This window comes from Lontra canadensis, unplaced genomic scaffold (genome assembly GCF_010015895.1).
Source record: "Lontra canadensis isolate GAN:19392208 unplaced genomic scaffold, GSC_riverotter_1.0 scaffold7, whole genome shotgun sequence".
NCBI classification, from domain to species: domain Eukaryota; kingdom Metazoa; phylum Chordata; class Mammalia; order Carnivora; family Mustelidae; genus Lontra; species Lontra canadensis.
Genome location: NW_022631001.1, coordinates 23,263,943 through 23,288,609, shown reverse-complemented (window position 1 = coordinate 23,288,609; position 24,667 = coordinate 23,263,943). Strand labels below are relative to the sequence as shown.

At 49.4% G+C, this 24,667-nt stretch overlaps 1 protein-coding gene across 1 annotated transcript; it reads left to right on the top strand.

Moving 5' to 3' along the window:
- Positions 1-10,173: 10,173 nt before the first annotated feature.
- MOGAT2 (monoacylglycerol O-acyltransferase 2) lies at positions 10,174-24,257 on the top strand. Its single transcript, XM_032853573.1, has 6 exons — positions 10,174-10,265; positions 14,017-14,195; positions 21,072-21,276; positions 21,602-21,776; positions 22,408-22,607; positions 24,026-24,257. Exons 1-6 carry the CDS (start codon positions 10,175-10,177, stop codon positions 24,178-24,180), a joined length of 1,005 nt encoding a protein of 334 aa, XP_032709464.1. The 5' UTR covers position 10,174; the 3' UTR covers positions 24,181-24,257.
- Positions 24,258-24,667: the final 410 nt, after the last annotated feature.

The window sequence follows — 24,667 nt, the reverse complement described above, 5'->3', positions numbered from 1 at the left end:
GTAAAGCTTGGGTTTATACAAAGAAATGAGGAACTCCAGAGGCAGTAAAAATAAAGACAAATACAAAATACTTTTAGGGCTTTCCAGGTACACAATCCTATCATTGGCAAGGGATAGACTTTCTCTATTTCTTCCTAATTCTTGTGCTCTTATTGATTTCTCTTCTCTACTTGCTTTGTCTCCTGCCTCCAGTACAATGCTGACTAGTAGAGGTCCTCTTCAATTTATTGCTGATCTTAGCAGAAATGTCTCTAGTATTTCTCTGTTAAGTAAAATCCTAGCTTTAGGAAAGAAGTATATATTTTGTTATACTAAAAAGACACATCACTTTCATTCTATGCCGTGTTTTGTTAAGAGCTTTTTCAGCATCTATGGATATAATCATGTACATTTTCTTTTAAATCTATTAGTGTCAGGAGTCCAAGATGGTGAGGAGTAGGAGACCTAAATTTCGTCTGGTCCCAGGAATTCAGCTAAACAGTTATCAAACCATTCTGAACACTTGCAAACTCAATTGGAGATTGAAGAAAAGAATAGCAGCAACTCTATCCACAGAAAAGTATAGGGATAGAGGAACATACCTCAATATCATAAAAGCCATATATGAAAATCCCATAGGGAATGTCATTCTCAATAGGGAAAAACTGAGAGCTTTTCCCTTAAAGTCATGAACATGGCAGGGACGTCCACTATCACTGCTGCTTTTCAGCACAATACCAGAAGTCCTAGCCTTAGCAATCAGACAACAAAAAGAAATAAAAGGCATCTGAATCAGCAAAGAAGTCATCAAACTCTCACTTTTGCTGATGACATAATACTCTATGTGGAAAACCCAAAAGACACCACCCCAAAACTGCTAGAACTCATACAGGAATTCAGCAAAGTGGCAGGATATAAAATCAAAACACAGAAAGCAGTTGTATTCCTGGACACCAACAATGAGACAGAATAAAGAGAAATTAGGGAGTCAATCCCATTTATAATTGTACCACAAACCATGAGATACATAGGAATAAACCTAACTAAAGAGGCAAAGAATCTGTACTCAGAAAACTATTGAAGACTCATGAAAGAAATTGAGGAAGACACAAAGAGATGGAAAAACGCTCCATGCTCATGGATTGAAAGAACAAATATTAAAATGTCTATGCTACCTAGAGCAATCTACACATTCAATAGAATTCCTATCAAAACATCATCAACTTTTTTTTCACAGAAATGGAACAAATAATCCTAATATTTGTATGGAACCAGAAAAGACCCCAAATAGTCAAAGGAATGTTGAAAAAGAAAACCCAAACTGATGGTATCACAAGGCTGGACTTCAAGCTCTATTACAAAGCTGTAATCATCAAGACAGCATGGTACTGGCACAAAAGCAGACACATAGATCAATGGAACAGACTAGAGAACCCAGATATGGACCCTCAACTATATGGTCAGCTACTCTTTGACAAAGCAGGAAGGAATATCCAATGGGAAAAATGTCTCTTCAACAAATGGTGTTGAGAAAATCGGACAGCCACATGCAGAAAAATGAAACTGGACCATTTCCTTACAACATACACAAAAATAGACTTAAAATGGATGAAAGATCTAAATGTGGGATATCTATCAAAATCTATCAAACTCCTATAGGAGAACACAGGCAGCAAACTCTTCAACCTCAGCCACAGCAACTTCTTGCTAGATACGTCTCCAAAGGCAAGGGAAACAAAGGCAGAAAGGAACTATTGGGACTTCATCAAGATCAAAAGCTTCTGCACAGCAAAGGAAACAGTTGACAAAACCAAAAGACAACTGACAGAATGGGAGAAGATACTTGCAAATGACATATCAGATAAAGGGCTAGTATCTAAAATCTATAAAGAACTTATCAAACTCAACACCCAAAGTACAAATAATCCAATGAAGCAACAAGCAGAAGACATGAACAGATATTTCTCCAAAGAAGACATATAAATGGCCAACAGACACATGAAAACATGCTCACCATCACTCAGCATCAGGGAAATACAAATCAAAACCATAGTGAGATACCACCTCACACCGGTCAGAATAGCTAAAATTAACAAGTCAGGAAACAACAGATGTTGGCAAGGATATAGAGAGAGGGGAACCCTCTTACACTGTTGGTGGGAATGCAAGCTGGTGCAGCCAGTCTGGAAAACAGCATGGAGGTTCCTCAAAAAGTTAAAAATAGAGCTACCCTACAACCCAGCAACTGCACTACTGGGTATTTACCCCAAAGATACAAATGTAGTGATCTGAAGGGACATCTACATCCCAATGTTTACAGCAGCAATGTCCACAATAGCCAAACTATGGAAAGAACTTAGATGTCCATCAACAGATGAGTGGGTAAAGAAGATGTGGTGTGTATATACATATAGGAATATTATGCAGCCATCAAAAATGAAATCTTGCCATTTGCAATGACATGGATGGAACTAGAGGGTATATGCTAAGCGAAATAAATCAATCAAGAAAGATAATTATCATATGATCTCACTGATACATGGAATTTAAGAAACAAAACAGAGGATCATAGGGGAAGAGAGTTAAAAATAAAACAAGATGAAACCAGAGAGGGAGAAAAACCATAAGAGACTCTTAACCATAAGAAACAGGGTTGCTGGAGGAAAGGCAGGGAGGGAGAGAAGGGGTAACTGGGTGATGGTCATTAAGGAGGGCATGTGATGTAATGAGCACTGAATATTATGTAAGACTGATGAATCACAGTCATGTACCTCTGAAACCAATAATACATTATATGTTAATTAATTGAATTTAGTTTTTAAAAATCTATTAATCTCATGTATTATATTAATGACTTCCCTAATCCCACCTGTTCATGATATATGTGATGGAATGTTTTCTAGTATTTTCTAATATAATATTTCTAGTATTTTATTTAAATACTTTGTATTAATATTCATAAGCGATTCAGTAAGTTTATAGTCTCTTTTTCATTTGCTGCTTTCTAAAAAATTACCTAAATATCCATGTTGTACTTGCTGTATAAGAAAGAATTTGAAAGTTTTTGTTCATTTCAAAAGGTTCGAAACAAATTACGGAGCATTGGAGCTATCTAGCCTTTAAAGATTTGGTAAATGTGGAGTGTTTTCTGAGGAAATTCCTTGAGATAATTTTCTCTGTTTCTTCTATGAAAATTAATCTGTTTAAGTTTTCTATCTTTAACTGAGTTATTTTGGTAAATTATATTTTCTAGGAAACTGTCCATTTCATCCAAGCATGCAGATCTATTTGCATTGAAGTTTGCAACATCATTTTTTTTGAATTTTAAAATTTCTTCTGCTTCAATGATTTCTCCACTATCCTTTCTCATTTTGTGTTTGTGTGATGTGCCCCTTTTCTTCTTGATTCATCAGCTGGTAATTTGTTTATTTCATTGATTTCTTTAGAAAACACATTTTTTTAATTTAATTTTTCTGTGTGTGTTCCAAAATTCATTGTTTATGCACCACACCCAATGTTCCATGCAGTATGTGCCCTCCTTAATACCCACCACCAGGCTCACCCAACCCTCGCCCCCCCAAACCCTCAGTTTGTTTCTCAGAGTCCACAGTCTCTCATGGTCTGTCTTCCACTCCAATCTCCCCCATCTCACTTCTTCTCTCCATCTCCTGATGTCCTCCGTGTTATTCCTTATGCTCCACAGTAAGTGCAACCATATGATAATTGACTCTCTCTGCTTGACTTATTTCACTCAGCATAATCTCCTCCAGTTCCATCCATGTTGATTCAAAAGTTGGGTATTCATCCTTTCTGATGGAGGCATAATACTCCATTGTATATATGGACCATATTCTTTTTTTTTTTTTTAAGATTTTATTTATTTATTTATTTGACAGAGAGATCACAAGTAGACAGAGAGGCAGGCAGAGAGAGGGGAAGAAGCAGGCTCCCCGCTGAGCAGAGAGCCTGATGTGGGGCTCGATCCCCGGACCCTGAGATCATGACCTGAGCGGAAGGCAGAGGCTTAACCCACTGAGCCACCCAAGTGCACCTATGGATCATATCTTCTTTATCCATTTGTCTGTTGAAGGGCATCTTGGTTCTTTCCACAGTTTGGTGACTGTGGGCTTTGCTGCTATGAACATCGGGGTACATATGGCCCTTCTTTTCACTACATCTGTATCTTTGGGATAAATTCCCAGTAGTGCAATTGCAGGGTCATAGGGAAGTTCTATTTTTAATTTCTTAAGGAATCTCCACACTGTAGAAAACAAAATTTTTAATGTATTTATTAGATCTAGTCTTTTTCTAATATCTATTTCATTAATTTCTGCTTTTACCTTTATTTTCCTCCTTGTGTTTTCTTTTGGGTGTCTCTATTGCTCTTTTGCTCGATGCTATGATCCATGAATTTAACTCATTTTTGCTTTCTTTCATTTTTATTTGTTTTTTTTTTAGATTTTATTTATTTATTTGACAGACAGAGATCACAAGTAGGCAGAGAGGCAGGCAGAAAGAGAGGAGGAAGCAGGCCCCCCGCTGAGCAGAGAGCCAATGTGGGGCTCTATCCCAGGACCCTAGAATCATGACCTGAGTGAAGGCAGAGGATTTAACCCACTGAGCCACCCAGGTACCCGTTTCATTTTTATTCGTATATGTGTTTGCTCTAAATGAACTGTGGATTCAACACTTTATGAACTGCAATGTTTTAGGAGAGTTTGGGGGGAATTTGTTAAGATGATTCAAAAATGATGGTATAATAAAGGGGTGATGTCAGCCTGGACACTTCCAGGTTAGAAGAGCAAGGAGAAGGCTTGTGAGGAGAGGAGAACTAAACAATTAGGATGGTGTGGCACTGGCAGAGGTAGAGAAATTGGCCAATGGAAGAGAAGAAAAGCCCAGAGTCAGACCTGCTACGTCTGGGATACTGTCGGGTGACGGAAGCGGTACTTTACACCCTTGAGGCGGGGTGGCCAGGGGGTGCTGTTCAACAAATGGAATTGCAAAAGATGGTCATCTGCTTTAAAGGACAAAAGTGGAACCTGACTCATACTTTATAAAATACTCTATTCTTATATCTATAAAAATCCAGATGAATCAAGAATTTATATATGGTGAGTGCTGTGAAGTGTGTAAGCCTGGCGATTCACAGACCTGTACCCCTGGGGCAAATAATACATTATATGTTAATTTAAAAAATTTTAAAGGGGCACCTGGGTGGCTCAGTGGGTTAAAGCCTCTGCCTTCAGCTTAGGTCTTGATCTCGGGTTCGTGGGATCCAGCCCCGCGTTGGCTGGCTCTCTGCTCGGCGGGGAGCCTGCTTCCCCCCACCCCTGCCACCACCTGCTTGTGATCTCTGTCTGTCAAATAAATAAATAAAATCTTTTTAAAAATTAAAAAAAAGAATTTATATATGAAAAACAAAACTTGAAATTTTTAATGGAAAATACAGAGGGGAAGAGGCTTCTTAAATCAGACCAAGCAATGTCTATTGACTAAAAGACTTTATAAGCATGACTACTTTATAATTAAGAATGTTTGCTCATCAAATGACACCTGAAAAGACAAACTAAATATTAGGAGATGAGAGTCACAATATATGCAACCAACCAAGAACCAGTAGCATAAGTGCATAGAAAACCTTCTTTAAATTCAGGCAAAACCCACAAACAACACTGGTAGAAATGGTAAAAATTAAGCATGAGCTTTTCACAGCAAAGGAAATGCCTACAAATAAAGACATGTTTACCATTGGTGATCAGGAAATGCAAATCGGGACCACAATGAGATAGTACTTCACACCCTAGCAAAACAATAAGAAGTCTGAGCATACCTCAGGTCAGAGAGGGTATGCATCTATGGGATTGCTCACATATTCCCCATCAGAATGTAAACTCATGCCACCATTTTGGAAAACAGTTTGGCACTATTCCGAAGCTTGAGCATTCACACACTCTTTGACCCAGCTGTCCCTCTGACTGTGCTGAGACTGTGGGAGGACCAAGAGGCATTAGCGACAGAAGGACCAATAGATAAGCTGGTGTCAAGCGGGTCAAAGGGGCTGGATGTGGGGATGGAAAGCAGCTTTCCGAAGCAAGAGTTATTTAAATCAACAAAAGATCAGAACAAGAACTTCAGAGAAAATGAAATCCAAATGGCCAATACACATATTAAAATGTGCTCAACCTCAGTTGGCATTAGGAAAATCCTAGAACCACAATGAAGCCCTTCCACACACTCACTAAAATGTTTAAATTGTCGAGGAGGATATGAAGCAGGCAGAACTCCCATGTTGGGCTGTGGGCGTGTAAATGTGCACCAGCTGCTTTGAAAAACTATATGGCTTTATCCCAGGGACACCAGCATTCTATTCCCAGGCACACATTAGACAGAAATATACACCAATTTGCACCAAAAGACATGGACAAAAATATCCACGCTGCTTTAGGATACATAGCAAAGTCATTAAGAGAGTAGCTCCTAAGAGTTTTCATCACAAACACAAATTCTTTTCCTTTCTTTTCATTGTATCTGCATGAGATGATGGTTCAAAACTAATCCTACTATGGCAATCCTTTCACAAAACATGTCAATCAAATCATCGTGCAATGTACCTGAAACTTATATCATAATGCACGGCAAGTATTTTGCAATAAAATGGGGGGTGGGAGAGGCCATCCATAGCAGTACAGTTCATAATAGCCAAAAACATGTGCCAACTTGAATGCCTCGCAGCAATGCAATGGATAAATCGTGGCACACTCACACAGTAAATCTCATATGGCCATGAGAACAAATGTACTACAAATACAACTTAGACTGATGTGGGAAACAAAGGCAAAGAAAAAGAAACATTCAATTTCCTTACTGCTTGCAGCCCGTTGACAAGTCCTTAACATAGAGTGACATTCCTCCCGGAACTCAGCTGCCTCCACGTTAAACTTCCCTAAGGGCAAAAGGCGATCTTAGCTTAACATTATCCTGACCCCCAGGATCCTATAAGTCTACCTTATCTTGTAAAAATTCTTTGAAAAACTTCCTTTATCTCTACTCCCATATATATATGGGAGTATATATATATATTATATATATATATAATATATATATATTTTTTAAGGTTTTATTTACTTATTTGACAGCGAGAGAGATAGAACACCAGTGAAGAGTGGAGCAGAGGGAGAGGGACAACCAGACTCCTTGCTGAGCACAGAACCTGATGTGAGGCTCAATCCCAAGACCCTGAGATCATGAGCTGAGCCTAAGTCAAGGGTAGGCTGCCCAATTGACTGAGCTCCCTGAGTGCTCCTCCCCAAGATACATGGTAACAATCATTCTCATCCTCCAAGCATATGGCCCACTGATATACATCTGAAGAGTCTCATGACTATGGTTTTACTAGATAGTAATAAATGACCTTTTCCTAACAATAGCTAGCCCCCTTGAGGTCCTGGAGACCTTGCTTCCAAAATTCCTTAGAGACTTATGTTGGGTCAGCGGCTCCGGGAATGCAGGAGGAACAATAGAAATGACCACCATCTTCCAGGCCACCATCTTCCAGGCCCCCCCCTTCCTTAACCCTTGACTCCCCTGCCAAAAGGATGTATGCCCAGGTCACGTCTCCACAGGTAACCCAATACCTAGCAGGAAACAGGAGCATCAGGACCCCCCCCATACCCTCCAATCACCAAATACCTTACCATGTATGGATATGAGCCCATGCCCTGCCTTGGCCCAATAAAAGACCCCGCCCACTCCCTCCCAGCTCGACTTCCTCAACTCCCCCTTCCTGAGTCACAGAACCTCCCCAGACAATGCCGACCTCCTCCCACCACGACTTTCCTGGCTCCCCTTCTCCTGAGCCCTGAAACTTCGCTGGAGAGCACCTTTAATAAATCTTGCCTTGTGCCTACCTCGCCTGGTGTTGTGTTTACCTTGCATGTAAAACTTTACAATTTACGCTGTCCCTAACCCCTCTCACTTGAAAGTATATAATCAATCACAACCCCAGTGCAGCTCTTCCGGCCCAAAGGTCCTGTTCCTGTGCTTTAATAAAACCACCTTTTTGCACTAAAGATGTCTCAAGAATTCTTTCTTGGCTGTTGGCTCTGAACTCCACTATTTCCTACATCACAGATGGTTCTCAAAAATACAATCTTGAGCCAAAGTAGCCAGTCCCCAAAGAGTATATCCTGTAAGATTCACTTTTCATGAAGTTCAAAAGCACAGGTAAGGACAGTGATGGCCTACAGGGAGGAGGAGAGTGGCTGACCAGGACATGGGGTGCTGGTCATTTTCTATTCGTTGATCAGGGTGGTAGTTCCATGAGTGTGTTCACTTTGTGAAGGTGTATTCGTCTGTACATTCAGGATTTGTGCATTTTACTATATGTTGAATACACTTCAATTCAAGGTTGTAAGGACCTGTTTAGCCAGAGTGCTTCCATCCGGTTAAACAATAACTTTGGTGTTTAACCCTTAAAACTGTCCCTACTTAAAAACAAGTCCCGGAAACCAGTCCCAGGTAACACAGCCCAAATGCAAGGGTGGGTCAGGCCAAGTGGAGACATCCAATCAGTGGGGGAGAGGGGGGTGCATACTGTCTCCCTAGTTACCAAGGATGGTATGGGCCCCGCCCTTTGGGAGCCTTTTGGGCGCCAATTCTCACTAAGGTGATAGGCTAATTCAAATATCTACTAGGGTAAATTGTAATTCAACTGGTCACTTATGTGTGACCTAACATAACTGTACAGCTTTCTCTGTTTATTACAATTACATTGGCCACCTGTATGTGGCCAGGCCCAACCACACGGCCTTTGCCCTTGAAAGCTAGTCTGTAAAGCAGAGAGGGGTATCCCTCTCTGTAAGAGGCATGGCCCCGAACGTTCGTTTTGATTCTTGATGCTTGGCGCGAAATAAAACTTTGCTTGACCTTCGCTTTGTATAAGTCTCGCTCCTTTAATCACGGACCCATTATTGGGGACCTTTCAAAGGTGTATTTGTAAAAGGAGAGATTTAGGAGAATCAACCAATAGATGTGGATGAAGGGGGACAGAGTCTAGTGTGACTCTATGGCTTTGGCCCGAGGAGTCAAGTTCATGGAGTTACCCTTAACTGAGATGGCAAAGAGCAGAGGGAAGGTTGGCACGGGCAGGTGAGGGGAAATCAAGTTTGATCTCAGACATTCTATGATGGAGGTGACCATCAGGCTTTCAAGGGAAGATGTCAAGTAGCCACCTAGATATTCAAGCCTGGAGCCCCAGGGGATGTCAGAGCTGGAGATGGAGATTTGGAAATCTTCACTGTGTAGATAGACTACAAGGCCATGAGCGTGGATGAGATCTCTGAGGGAGGGAGTGTGAAGAGAAGAGAGAAGCCCCAAGGCCTGAGGGGGCAGGAGGGTGCTCAAACATTTAATCTGATAAATGACAAGAGCCACAAAGGAGACCAAGGAGCTGCCAGAGAGATAGGAAGGAAACCAGGAGAGCATGCCGTCCATTGGCCAGGTGGTTTCAAGGTCACGCTGATAGGGTAAGATGAGATCTGAGAACTGATCCTGGATTTAGCAACATGGAGGCTGTTGGTGAACTGGCCAAGGGTAGTTCCATGGACAAGTGGCATCTGAAGTATGGAGTAGGGGAGGACAGAAAGGAAGGTGAAGGCAGGGGTTATAGACAGCTCTTCCAAGCGTGTTGCCATGCAGGCACGCTGAGAAATGGCGCAGGAGATGGAGGAGATGTTGGGGCCCAGGAATTTTTAGGTGTGAACTATTACTGCACATTCGTGGAAGGAGGAGCAGTCCACAGGATAGGAGAGACAGGAAATAATTATTGGAGCCAGGTCATTGGACAGATGAAGACAGCATTATATTAATCTACTTGGGGCTTTACCTTCCAAGTGAAGGGCAAGATTCAAGCAAACAGAGAAAGGTCATTGGCAGATTAGGCATTGCTTGATACACTTCCTTTTCTCCCTCCTTCCTCCCAGGTCCTGCTTAAGTGGATTCAAAGGTTTCTCCTAGGAAGCCCGTCCCAGCCACCTTAGGGCCAGAGGCCTTGAAGCTGGGTGGGGCTGGGTGGGGCATGCTCCTCCTCCATTCCTGCCACAAACTCTTGTGCAGCCTCCAATATCAACAAAAATCAGTTGGTGTCGCGCACCACAGACACGGATAAGCCTCTGGAGCCATTAGAGAAGCCAGCATGGTGAAGTTTGCACCGCTGTTCATGCCGTGGGAGCGCAGGCTGCAGACCTTCATGGTCCTGCAGTGGGTCTTCTCCTTCCTGGCCCTGGGTAAGGCGAGCTGGGCTGGGGGCTGGGAGATCATGGACACCTGCCACTCCAGGTGCACAAGTGTATTGATGGTGGAAAGACATTCGCCCTAATGGGGACTTTGCTGCTTTCAGAGCTCTCAGAGCATGGGGATAGCAGGGTGTGGTAGAAGCCATTGTGTGTGGCTTTGGACAGGTTACTGAGTTTCTAGCTTAGTATGAGGACAGAGACCCTGCCTCAGGCTGCCTGGTGGTGGTGTGTGGAAGGACCTAGGTGATCACAGAAAAGTTCCAGGTTCTGTAGGGCTTCTCAGAAGGAATGGATTTCCTGCCTTCCTTTCAGAGAGGAGGAAACAGACTGGTGGGTAGGGAGAGAGAAGCGAACAGGGAAAGAATAGGAGTGTGAGGGAAGGTAGAGGCTGCCAGGGGACTGGGGCATGAGGGAGGGTCTGAGGCGAGCCTGGCTCAGAGTCTGGCTGGGCAACTGAGCCCCTGACCTCTGCAAGTCTCTAATTCTAATCCGCTGTGGAGTGGCAATATCACTGCCCAGCTGGTAGAGCTGTTGTGGGATGAAGTGAGGAATGTGCTTGCTTTGCCCAGCGCACACTGGGCTGGACCCCTGGGCGGGGGTCCCATGGGAAGTATGCTTAGGTCCCCCTGCTCACCCCATCCCCACCACAAGCACACTGATGCTGGTCAGGGAGACCACCCTGGCACAGACTCCACTCTGCTGAAGGGAACTCTTGAGGAGGGCGGGGGACAGAGCAGGGGGAGAGAGTGATGGGGGAGGGGTGGGGGGACCGGGGGTGGGGGCGGGGGTTGGTGTGTGTGTGGGATTCCTTAGTTCCTACACCAGCGCCAGACAGTGTAGGTAGGCTGTGCTTCCCTGGGGGCTGGTCTTCAGCCTGTGCACGAATGCCATTATCCAGGTGTTAACAGTCCGGGGATTCTCTGTACCGGCTGGTCACCAGCATCACACACACACACACACACACACACACCCAGGTGCTCCCTCAGAACCCCCTCGCAGTTCTGCCTCTGAAAGATTCACTCCCAGCAAAGCGGGCCCCCAGCACCCTGTTTCCCTTACGATTCCCCTGTGTCTCTCTCCCAAGGGTTCTTAAACATTTTAAACACCCCTAGCAGAGAAACAAAATAACTTAACTGCCCAAGGTTGTAGGTCTGGAGTCCTGGGCTCCTTCTACAGCCAAAGGAAGAAAGGGAAGGAGGGGCAGAGAGAGGAGAAGGGCAGATGGTGTAGGAGGTGGTGTGCGTAAGAGGCTAAGAGACTGGTGGAGACAGCCTGGGAAGGAGGCCTAACAGGGTTGACTTCGAGTCTGCAGGCTCCTGGACAAAGGTCCAGGAGCCTAGAGGTAGGCTGTGGCCTGGGGATCCCAGGGGGTAAGGTTCGTCAGGCCCAGCATGCCTTCTGTGATCTTGGGGTCCCGGAGTGTGTTTGAACATCCTGTCCCTGCACCCCACCCGGCCTCGGTCCCCCAGCCCTGCGAGCCCGGGCCATAGGAGCCTGGGATTGTCAGGAGCGGCCCAGAGAGGTCTAGTAGCTCCGGGCCTGGAGGACTAGAAGGAGGAAGGCTGGGAAAAGGGATGTGGGCCCCCTGGTCCTGGGAGTAGGAGGTTTTACCCTATCCCTCATCCTGGGAGCAAAGGGAAGCCTCAGAAGGGTTTAAGGTAGGGGAGTGACGAGGTCCACTCTGGGTGCTGAAGTTCCCTGTGGCTGCAGGGGAGGTATGTACTGTGTTTTGAGTGTGGGGGGATGGGCTGATGGCAGGGAGCCGTCCCAGTCCCCATCAGGGGCCGCCACACTATGGCACATGGCCGAATCCTGCCCACTGACTGCTTTTGTATTTGTACAGTTTATGAGCTAAGTTTACATTTTCAAGGGGTTGTATTTTAAATGGTTAGGGACCTATGTAATATTATCCACGTTGGGTCTTGAGCCACAAAGTCTAAAATATTGACCATGTGGTCCTTTAGGAAAAAGACTGCCAAGTGTGGTCTAGTGAGGCTGGCAGAGGGTGGGGAGATGTGGCCCCATTTGGGAGCTGTTTAGGAGATGGGGGCCACGGGGCAGATTGAAAGGCCCTTGGTCCATTGACAGAGGACTGGATGAACAACACGTGGTCGGCACACACGAGAGCGTAGCGTTTAGCTCCAAAAGGGAAGGGAATTCTGACACGTGGGGCAGCACGGATGGCATGAGCGGGCCGCTGTGGCATCATGTGAAGTGACACAAGCGAGTCACCAAAAGACCAACACTTGATTCTATGAGCTTCCTAGAACAGTCCCTTTTGTAGAGCTGGAAAAGCAAATGGTGGCCAACAGGGGCTGGGGGAGGGGGCTCGGGGAGTCAGAGGTTCAAATTTGGGAGTGGGAGGGAAGGGAGAGGGGGAGGTGTCCCGAAGATGGTGGTAGTGATGGCTACACAGGGAATGGACTTACTGCCTCTGAACTGTGCTTAAAAATGGTTAAGGTGATACATTTTATGTTAATGTGCCTTTTATCGCAGTAACAGTTTAAAACACAAAGTGCCCCAAACGGGGACCCTGGAACGTTAGCTTTCTGAGGGCAGGACTCTGTGTCTGTCCTTCAAGGCCGCCCACTAGCACCTGGCCCGTCAGAGCTGCTCTGTGTAAAGTGAACACCCGTGAGCCCCGAGTGAGCTATGTCGTCTGCCTTATGAACTCTACCACTGTTTGGACTGGGTCAAGGTCCCCTCCACCAGGAAACCTGCCAAGAATGACACGCCCAACTACCGTCCTTTCCAGTAGAATATACAACTGAAAGCTGACCTTCTTTAAGAGAATGAGTGCATGGTGTTGAGTGGAGGAAAGAGGGTGGGGAAGGAGCCATATTCTCTAGCAGTGTTCTTTCCATCAGCATCAGATTAGAGACGGCCTACAGACCCGCTGACCCTGAAATGAAGCTGGGATTACCCTATGGCAAGGGATTCGGACCTGCAGGTCAGAGGGAGAGCTCCTCACTGGGCCTTGTCCTAGCCCAGCCCTGCTACACCCCTGAGCATCGGCCAGCCAGGGGTTTGGCCTCTTTCTCCTTCCCTCCTTCACTGGGAAAGGGCACTGTGGGAAGGAGGAATCAGCATGAGCAAAAGCTAAGGGACTAAAGGAGTTCAGGGAGCTATAAGAACAGCAGTTAATGTGGCCAGAGCACTGGGGGTGCAAGTGGGCAAGGAGAGGCTGGAGCAGGAGGCGGGTAGGGCCAGCCAGCTCCTCCCAGAGTTACAGGAAAGCCAGGGCAGGGCTTTAAAGAGAGGAAGACCTGGCCAGATTGATCTGTGAAAAGATGGGGCAGAGGGTGGGCAGAAAGAGTGTCCCCATTTTCTCTGAGGTCCCCAAAAATGGAAACCAGAAACGGATAATCCAATCAGTCCTGAAGCAGGCATTTACTGAGCACCTGGGGAGTGCAGACTACAGAGAGAGGGAGGTGGGACGGGGTGGGGGGGGTGGTATAGGGGGGAGTGGGGGGTTGGGGAGGGAGGAGGCCAGAGCGAACAAGGGAGACAGGACAGTGGGAACTATGAATTTTGAAGTTGGACCTACCTAGGTTCCAGTCTCCTCCAAGCAAGACACTGGCGGGTGCATTTCCTCCTTGAAGACGTGGGAAGCTGAGCTCTTCCTCCCGGGGCCACAGGCTGGAGGGGATGGTGCTGCTAGTGCGGGGCATACGGGCAACTCAGTGTGGACGTCTCACCTCCTTCCTCTCAAACCCCTGATAGCTCTTGCTTCCCTCCCCAGCCCAGATCTGCATTGTGGTCTTCATAGGCCTCCTGTTCACAAGATTCTGGTTAGTCAGTGTCCTGTATGCGACCTGGTGGTACCTGGACTGGGACAAGCCATTGCAAGGGGGCAGGCCCATCCAAGCCCTAAGGTGCTGCTTCCTGTGGAAGTACATGAGGGACTATTTCCCCATCTCGGTGAGTACTGGTCTGGTGGGGATGGGGTTGCGGGGGAAGTGCCACCCAGGCTGCAGGGAGCAGAATGCTGGGCTGGGTGGGAGGGGCCAGAGCTTACACCACTGTGGGGCCTGGGGAAGAGTCCCGCTTCGCTCTGGCTGTCATTTCCCAGGTTTGGGAAAATGTCAGGGTTTGGAGGAGCTCTGTAGGCACACACATATATCCTACAGGTGTAACCCCTCAGCGGCCAGGGAGGGGGTGAAGGTGATAAGCTCAAGGTCCCAAGAGACCATCAAGCCCCGCCCTTTATCAGAGTGGGGAGAATGACACCCCGAGAGGGACAAAGGTGTGACCAACTCCACATGACAAGTTCTGGTTTTGAGGCGTGTGCATGAACTATGGGGGAAGGGGCAGGGGAGAGAGAGCCCTGAACTAGTTCTTGGTTCTGTCCTGCCCCATCTCCAGATTGCTGGGTGTCCTTGAGCAAAACCTCGCCCATTCTGAGCCTCAGTTTCCCCAGATATCTAGAAAGCAGACTGACCCCTCCTCCCCTGTGCACATTTGAATCTCTCACTCTGACTCGGGGCATCTCATTGTGGATACTTGACCCTGGACTCAAACGTCAGTCTTGAGTAAAGCGGACCCTCAGATTTTCGTGAACAGACCCGCTGCCTCCTTTACCGAATGCCAGGCAGACAATCCTGGGACTTGAGCGGCCGGGCAGGGCTGGCGTATTGGCTGGATGGGACAGGATGGGAAGGCAGTGGGGAACACAGAGAGGTGCCAGGCAGGGAAAGCTGGCCGTCCCCTGGAAAAGGGAGAAGAAAGGCACAAAGTGCGGCCTCTGGAGCAGGACAGACCTAGGTTCTAATGCCAGCGCCGCCTCAGCCTGTGGTGCCCTTGGGGGAGTTTCATAGCCTCTCTTAGCCTCAGTGTCCTCATAGGTAATGTGCAGATGACGCCACACACGTCACTGAGTTGGACGGATTTGCTGAGTCAGCAAGAATGCACCATGTAGGTTGGCAGGACACTAGGTGCTAGTATTACATGACCGAGTCAACGTGGCTATGGTTGGGGGGAGGGCTCTGACAGCCCAGAGCCCAGCTGCTCTGACCTTCACACCTGCCTGGCTTCTCCCATCCTGGAGCTCCACCTCTTCCCACCCCTCCTGGAGCTAGGTCCCTAGCTGGCAAAGGGGGAGGGAGTGGAGGACACAGATTCCTGGGCACTCAGCAGTGGATTCAGGGCTCCTGCCTGACTCCCTTCTGAGAGTCCTGGGGCCTGGCGAGGACTTGGGGAAGCTGGGAAAGAGCTGGGGTACGAAGCCCCGAGCTCCACAGTGAGCGGGCCTCCTGGGCAAAGGGCAAGGGTGGGCCGGGCAGGGCGGAGCAGTAGGGCATCAGGGTGGGGGCTGGGGAGAGGGCAGGAAGTTGAGTGGCAGAGAATTCCACGCTCGTGAGGGGTGCTACTTGTGGAAGGGCAGAGTGAATGGGCAGCCGCTGAACTAACCCAGGAGTCCATGTTGGGGGAGGACTTCTCCCCATATTTGCTTCTGGGATCTTGTCCACAAAGACAAACAGGGTCTGCGCCTATCCTATCCACTGTCCTTCCTGATCCTCCCCTAGCCAGGCACTACTGGCCCTGGTGGGACACTGCCCTGATCTGCCTCAGTCCTTTGTGTAGTGGTTCTGGATTGATGCCCACTGAGGGCCAGTTGGATCACCCCTGCAGAGGGCAGGCAGTACCACCACGTGGCCAGCAGAGGGCGAGATAGCATGCGCTTGACTTTGCCAGTCCTAGGCTGGGAGCCTGCAGGGCTGGGGAACCGGCCCACAGATCCCCTTCCCCACCTCTTCCCAGAACACCCTCCCACTCTTCCACACACTTTTACGGCCCCCGCCCCGCTGAGATCTTGAGAGGGGCGGAAGGTAGGTAACTCTCCCCCACACACTGACAGAATTCTGTTTTCCCTTGTCAAATGCATATAGATTTCCGAGATTCTTCTGTCAGTTCTTAGGGTGATTTTATGAACTAGCATCTATGGATGGAATTCCAAGCAGAATTAGGAAACTCTCTGGGCCTTGCAGCTTTCTGAACTCATGCTACAGGCTTCTAAAGAGCCTGTGAAGAATCAGGCGATGTTTCCCGTAGGAGACACTGATCCCACCTCATGCTGAAGGCCAGCCCCAGAGCAAGGTTCCCCCGGTGAAGATTTCATCCTCCTGGAATCAACACTGTCTCCACAGGCCAAGGCCTGAGAAGGGATGGACTGCTGTGGCCTGGTGTCAGGAAATGCTGCAGGCCTGGGGAAGCACAGGATACCTCCCCTCCCACACCTGGGACCTCCCTCTGTTCCTCACAGCCCTGTGGATGTCACTGGGGACTTCAGGCCCTCCCTCCCACTCCCCCCCTACCAAGAATACTGGGGGCTCTTAATCTGAGTCAGAAGAAGGTGGGTAGCCAGCAGCCTGCCCAGGACAGATCTCCAGCGTGCACTTGGACGGAGTAACACTTCATCCTGTGATGGCTCCTTTCATCACGGGAGGGCTCTTGCCTGGAAGAAGGTCTTCCTTCACACTGAGCTCTGCCTGTCCTGACCACCCGCCCCGCCCCAGGGGTCCTGCCTCTGCCTTGGGCACAGCTGTTCTCTCAGCCCTCCAGCTGCCCTGCAGGGAGGGGGCCTCCTTCCTGCTCAGTTCTGTCCTTGCTGTCCCTCCCCAGCCAGCAGCTCTCAGGAGGCTTTCTGTGCACAGACATTTGGGGCTAAATGATGGATGTGGGGGTGCCTTCATCCCTGGCCTCTACCCACTAGTAGCACTCCCCTCCACCAGGTGTGACAACCAAAAACGTCTGCAGACATTACATGTCCCCTGGTGGGCTCAGGGAACTGACCCTGGTTGAGAACTGCTCTGGCGCCCAGGGTCTGACTCCAAAACTCCTCCCCCACTAGCTACCTGAATCCTGACCAGTCAGCTCTTTATCTGGACTCTGCTACAGTCCACCCTGCACACAGCAGCCAGGATACTCAATGCCACAACAGCTGTGACTCCCGTGACACCTAAAAATCAAATCTAATTTTTGCCCAGCCTGCAGGTCCCTGGACCCCGGACCCCTGCTCATGCCTCACCTTCCCCCTTTGCCTTTCAAGTTCTCCAGGCACGAGCTGTGTTCCCTGGGCTGGCACCCTTACTGGAAGTGCACCCTTTCACCCCATTAACCCTCCCCCCCGCTTTTCACCTGGGGACTCCTGCAAGGCGGCAGAGCCTGCAGGAGCCAGGCCACCTGTGTTAAAGTGTTGCCTCTGCCACTTTACTAGCTATGTGACCTAGAAGCAGTTAATTAACCTCGTGCCTCAGTTTCATCTGTAAAATAGGGATGTTGTCACCACTACGTCCCTGGCAGCATGAACAGAAGATGGCTTAAGTCAGTATACTGACGGGAGGTGCTGGGAATGGGCACCACCTGGGGCAGTCTTTCCAGCTATTCATGCTTAGCACATCCTGTATTAAACTCTAAGGCATTTTTTTTTTCTTAAAGTAGTCTCCACACCCAGTGTGGAGCCCAACACAGGGCATGAACTCATGTCCCTGAGATCAAGACCCAAGCTGATATCAAGAGTTGGGGGACTGAGCCACCCAGGCACCCCTCTAAGATATCCTTCATGGTAAAGCAGCAGTATTTTATGTACCACTAAGAAAAAAATCCCTCCAGAGGAATCATCAAACGCATTTTGAACACATAATGTTAAGATGCAAAGGAATGGTGTATCTTAGAATTGAGGGGATACAGCCGCAGATGTCAGTGGGTGTCTGTTCTGTGAGCCCATGAGTGCAAGGGGGAGAGGGCAGGGGCGAGGGGGTCTGAAGCCCATCTTGATGGCATACCAAGGCTGCCAGGGCCAGGGAGAATAAATAGCCAAGCCTTTCCTTCCATCTGGCTGTGATGGGAGGAGACAGGAAAGGACTCGAGTACCTACACACACACACACACACACACACACACACACACACACACACGGCCAAAGGCCTGAAGCTGGAAGGGATTCCTTTGTTGTAAAGGGGGTGACTCTAAAACTTTGATATATATCATAATCCTATGGGAAATCTTCCACAAATCAGATGCTGCAAGGCCCGAGCCAGAATACTGAATCAGACCTTGCTTGCCCTGCATTTTTAAACTGCCAAGTTAATCGAGGTATATGAAAGGTCATGAACAGGTTCTCCAGGGCCAGGTCTTGGAGCCGGGAGGGGCAGGCTGCTGGTGCAAGAAGCGCCTTCTCCTGAGAGCCCTGGACATTCCAAGTTTGACTAGAAAGGAAATGGCCCCTGAGACAGTCCTGAGTCTCGGGATGTCTCTCTGGTTCTAGAACAAAGGCTCTCTCAGGTGCTTTCAACGGGAGACAGTGGAACTGAGCTCAGGTCATCTGTGTGGCTTTGGGCAGGTTGCTTACACCACTCTGCACCTCAGTTTGCTCAGCTGTCAAATGGGGGCTCTCGCACTTCAGCCCCCCTCCTTAGGGCCACAGTTACACAAGCCGGCGGCGTGGGTGCTTTGTGAGCCATAAAGGAGCCATCAGGACAGTGGCCGTCACCGCCAAGGGTGTGAGAGGGCACAAGGGCATTTGTTGAGAGATGGGCCTGGGGAGACAGCAGGACAGTGATGGCCCCATCAGTGTACACGCTTGCACACGCACAAATCAGTGCCCAGGCAGATACTGGCACACGTGCCTAGACACTGGCTCTCTCATTCACCAGGGTATTTCTCTATATGCAAAGGCTTCTTTATTAAGGATAGTCATTCTTTCATTCATTTGTTCATTTATACATTCATTGTTCATTCAAAATAGGTAATATGTTCTTGTTCAAAATTCCAAAGGGACGAGGGGGTACGTGGGTGAAAAGTCCCCCCGACCCAGAGGCCACTAGGACCACTAGTGTTTGGTGTGTCTGCAAATGAACAAGTGCATGTCCCCTTTCCCAGCACAGTCAGTGACACTCTGCCCACCTTGATTTGCCCTTTGCTTTGTCCTAACGAGTGACTGGGGCCGTCTTCCCTGCCAGGCCAGGGAGATCTTGCTCCTACCTCCCTAGAGCTGCCCTGTGCCCCACTGTGTGGATGTTGTGAGAATTTGCCTCAATGGGCCCTGTTGATGGTCATTGGAGGGGGTGCTGAGGTTTGGATAGTACCAAAAAAATGATGCTTCGGTTAGTAATCTCATCCACGTGTCATTTTACAAAATGACACAGCCAAAATGAAATACAGTGCTGAAATTCCTCAGCAGTGGAGTTGCTAGGGTAAAAGGTCAGTCCTCATTTTAGGTATTCAGCTATTGCGCAATTGCCTTTCCAGGGCTTGTGCAAAATTGCCTTCCTGCTGGCCGAGGAAGAATTCGTGTGCCCGTGCGTCAGTGTGAGGAGCCGGGTGTGTTTGTAGAGGAACACGCTGGATGGGTTCCCAAGCAAGCGCCTTTCCCACTGAGGATAACCAGAGGTTTCTCTCTTCTGGCTTTAGCTTCACCTCTAATAAGCTCCGCCTGCGGGAGCAGAGACCTTTGTCCTCATGTGGGAGGCAGTGGTCTCTCCAACTGTGGTCCCTGTAGGTTTCTGCAAAGGATCAGTGGGTAACTGGGGGCCATACTGGGCAGGGGTGGGGGGATTGCAGAAACCAAGTCCAGGTGAAGTGCTGGAGAATCTGGGGTTAGTCGGCCTGGATGCGGGCAGTTGGCTCATATCCCTGTCACTGCCCCCAGGTCCCTCCAGGCTGCTCTGAGGACAGGCAGCCAGGCCTCTGGGACCCCAAAGGTGGCAGCAAGAATTCTCAGGGAGCCACCCGCTGCAAGTTTTAGCTTGATGACAGGACGAACTTTCACTGTGGCAAAGCTGAGCCGGGGGCAGAAAGGGCTGCCCTGTGCCGGGGAGTGCAGACTGCTGTGGGAACTGGACGCTTCCATCAGGGGCTTGAGGCATGGCCCAGGGGCCTCTGGGGCCTTCAGACTCTTGATGGCTGTGCCTCCTGAAGTGCAGGGCAGTGTAAAAGGTGGGCCTGCGGTTCCTGGCAGGGTGGCGGAGGGATTGTCCCCTACCATCACCTAGTCACCGCCCGCAGCTATAGTCTGCACCTTGGATCATGGAGCAACCTGTCCAGGAATGGGCAGGCCAAGAGCAGCATTTGTTAGCTCAGTTCCTGCCCTTCCACCCTCATCCTGCTATACCTGGGAGCTGCTAAAGACAGCAGCTCTCCTCTCCCAGGCTATCTGTGATGGCTGGTGGTCTCTACCTCCCACTCCATGCTGCAGACATGACCAGACCTTGGCAAGTTGCTTGCCAGCAGAAGACAATGGTTGAGGGGCAATGAGGGTCAGCATAGGGGGAGCAGGGAGCCCCAGGGAGACACTTGCATTGTACAGAAGGGTAGTTAAGCCTTCTTGCTGCGTGCTCTTCCAACCACTACTGCTAAGATAGCAAGATTGCAACGCTCATTCCCAGGTCTTAAGTGCCCATTTTTCTTACATTGAGTTTTGTTAAACTGGGGCTCTTCCAGCATGGTCGCACCCCCGTGTGTCCCTTTGATGCCTTCAAATGATACCTGGTCCTGTAGTAATCTTGGTAATTTCAGGGTACTGCACACCAGGGCTTCTTAGCAGCCCTGGGAGGTAGGCAGGTCAGGGCTAAATGTCCCCATTTTACAGATGGAGAGCCTGAGAGGGAAACAGTTTGTCCAGAGTCAGCCATGAATACGAGAGGGTGTCCCTGGGTGCATTCACACACCGTATCTCAGTATTCCTAAGAAACTGAGGCTCAGAGATGGAGAGAGCTTGCCCAAGGTCACCCTGATGAGTGGCATGGTCAGGGTTGGCGCACAGGTCCCATCCAGCTCACCGGGTTTCTGTCCTTGCAGCTGGTCAAGACTGCTGAGTTGGACCCCTCCCGGAACTACCTTGCGGGCTTCCACCCCCACGGGGTCCTGGCGGCCGGAGCCTTTGTCAACCTGTGCACGGACAGCACGGGCTTCCCTTCACTCTTCCCAGGCATCCGCCCCCATCTGATGATGCTGACCCTGTGGTTCCGGACCCCTTTCTTCAGGGATTACATCATGTCGGGGGGTGAGTCTTTACACCCATGGGTAGCCCAGGAGGATGAGGCTGGAGGCAAGGGACGAGGCATCTTAGGGAGGGGAGGGCTGCCAGCACTTCCATACTTCTTGCAAGTGCGCGTGCAATGGGAGAAGTAGCTAGACCCAAAGGAGTACTCTGCACAGCCGTGAGCCGGGAGAGGACTCAGTTCCAGTCCTCAGGGGACACCAAACTGGAAGCAGTGGGGTGAGAACCTGGGCCTCTGCAGCCACTTTCGGTGGTCTCTCTCTCCTGTCTCACCCACACCACCATCCCTGCCCACTCCCCGTACCTGAGCACCTTCCTCTCTCCCCAGGGCTGGTTACGTCAGACAAGGAGAGCGCTGCTCACATTCTGAGCAGGAAGGAAGGTGGCAATCTGCTGGCCATCATTGTAGGGGGTGCCCAGGAGGCCCTGAACGCCAGGCCGGGAGCCTTCACGCTGTTGCTCCGGAACCGCAAGGGCTTCGTCAGGCTCGCCTTGATGCATGGGTATCTGGGGAGAGGGCTCTTGGCTCCGGGGGAGATTTGCAAGGGTTAGATTTTGGTGGGAAGACAGCAGAGACTAAGTGGCTTGTATTTTGGCAGGGAGATTCTCAGTCTGTTTACAACAAAGATTAAATTCTGGTGAGAGATGTACTATGGCATGCCCACACACCAGAGAAGATTTCAGAAGGGAGGCTTGGTGATCAAAGGCACTAAGTGGGAAGGGACATGTCTGCCCGAAGCTGGTACAAGATTTGACATCTGTGGGATCTGGGAGGATGGAGTGTGGGGCATATCACAGAACTCTCCTACTTAGAAGCATCTTTGAAAAACACAAGCTAGCTGGGGCTGGAGAGATTTCTCTGCAAAGCTCACAGATGTTTTCTATCTGAGAGGGCTCTGAAACATTCTGGTCTGTCTGTCCCTTACAACTGGGAGATTGTGGCCCTGAGAGGGGCCAGGACCTGCCCAAGGTCAGAAAGCAAAGGTATGGCAGGGCTGGGAGGCAACCCAGGCCTCTGACTGCTGACCCAGGGCTCCATCCTCTGCTCTAATTCCTGGTCGCTGGGTCCCTGCAGGAAGCTAGCGGGGCCTCCTATGAGACCTTCCACGCATATCCTGTCCTGTCTCTCTCCAGGGCAGCTCTGGTGCCAATCTTCTCTTTCGGGGAGAATGAACTCTTTGACCAGGTTGAGAACTCCCCTGGCTCCTGGTTGCGCTGGATCCAGAACCGGCTGCAGAAGATCATGGGCATCTCCCTCCCGCTCTTCCATGGCCGTGGTGTCTTCCAGTACAGCTTTGGTCTCATACCCTACCGCCAGCCCATCACCACTGTGGGTGAGCCACGAGCCAGCCTGGCCAGGCGGTGGAGGGGGGCGCTGCCTACAGGGAAAGAGGCCTGGGCTCTGGGCTGCAAGGGGACATGGAGACAGGTCAGACACATCCTTGCCCTCCTGGAGCTCCCATTCTAGACCGGGAAACATATGAGACCAGGAAACAGACACTGCTTATCAAGCAGGTAAGCCTGATAGAAGGTGCTCTGGGATGGGAACTGAAATAGGCACAAGGAACAATAGTCACCACGGATTACAGAGTGGCTGCTGTGTGCCAGGCAGGGTCCCTAATGTGCAGCAGCTCGATCTGCCCTAACGACCTTCAAGACAGGGACTACCATCCCCCCTTCACTAATGGCAAACTGAGGCTCTGAGAAGTTAAGTAACTTCCAAAAGAACACCCTGCCTTTGAATAACAGGATTTATTTGACTTTTTATGTTTCTAGAGAAGGAGGTTTAATTCTGACCCAAAGGATCTCATAAGGCTTACTGGAGAGGATGGGGACAAGGAAAGGGCATTCCAAATCTATTAGAATTGTGTATAGAGTAGGAAATGCTACGCTTGGATTAGAGCCTGAGGGATTTTCCCATAAACAATGGGCATAAGCTCTTGTCCATGGACTCAGCACTGTCTTTTTCAGCTCTTGGGACTCCTCATTTGCTTTCTTCTTGGATCCCAGCTAGATCCCTCTGACGAAGCCTATAGAGGAAGGTTCGTCTTTTTCCATCTGTTTATTTGCTAGTTGAGCACAGACTTGGTGTACCCCTACACCATGACTTTCACTGTATATTGTGGCAATATTTTCAAGAGTGTTCATACTCCTGCTGCCCCCAGACCTATTGCCAAGAGAAGGCTGGGGAGCGATCACCCCAACCAGGCAGGAGTAGAGGAAGGAGGTCACTTAGGGCTTCCCTAGAACAGGCCAGATGGAGAGAGGAGGAGGAGGAAGAGCTGTGTGGGCTGTGGGCCCACCTCATCCTAGATCTACAGGTACCTCTGTTGATGACATGTTGGGCTCCCAGAACCCTGTGGTCTGGAAATTATGAGCATATCCCCAGGATTTGAAAACTGGAATGGGATTCTTCCTCGCTGTGTGACTTGAACAAGCTGCTTAGCCTCTCTGAGCCTCATTGCACCACCTGTCAACAGGGGATAAGAGCTTATGTCCCCATAGGAGTGTTACAAGGATTAAAGGAGATGATGCGTGGCAAGGGCCTGGTGCATTCCATGGCATGTGGCAATGCCCACAGGTGTTACTATATCAGAATCTTGGAGTTACCATAACATTTTAGAAGCCATCACCCAACACAGGGTTGAAAGGGATGGCAGTAAGAGCACTTTGTGCAGGGATGCTGTGGGGTAGGGCTCCTGCAGCCTCATGGTTCCTGCTCTGGACCAACACCCACACTTGTGCCTTGCAGTGGGAAAGCCCATTGAGGTGCAGAAGACACCGTACCCCTCGCAGGAGGAGGTGGACAAGCTGCATCAGCGCTATATCAGGGAGCTGTGTGACCTCTTCGAAGCCCACAAGCTGAAGTACAACATCCCTGTGGACCAACACTTGGAGTTCTGCTGAGCGCCTCCCCAGAGGGCAGGATTGGCGTTATGGAGCCCAGTGGAAGGTGCTATGATCTAAGAAGGCTTCCTGGAGACATCTATCGAACATACCTTCACAGCCTTCCCAGACCTCTGCAAATCCAACCACACCAGGCCCCAAGTCCCAGCCGGTGAGCGGGAGGGGACACCCGGCTCTGGCGTTGGTGATTTTCACCCCTCCTGCGAAACCCCTGCCAGCCTCCCTCTCCTTGGCCTGCTTCTCTGTGAATGGAGAGACTGCTGGAAGAGAGGGATTTCTGACGTCTCGGTCCCCTGTTGTCATGTTACTCGAGGAACAGAGAAAGAGAGGGGCCACTGTCACCTGGTTTTTCTTCCTTGACCTTGAGTTTCCTTGACCTTGAGTTTCCTTGACCTTGTGTAATGGCACAAAAGAAGCGCCTGCTCCAGCCCCATCTCCTACAAGCTCCCTCATCCCGCACCCTGGATGTCTCTGCCCCTCCCTCCCT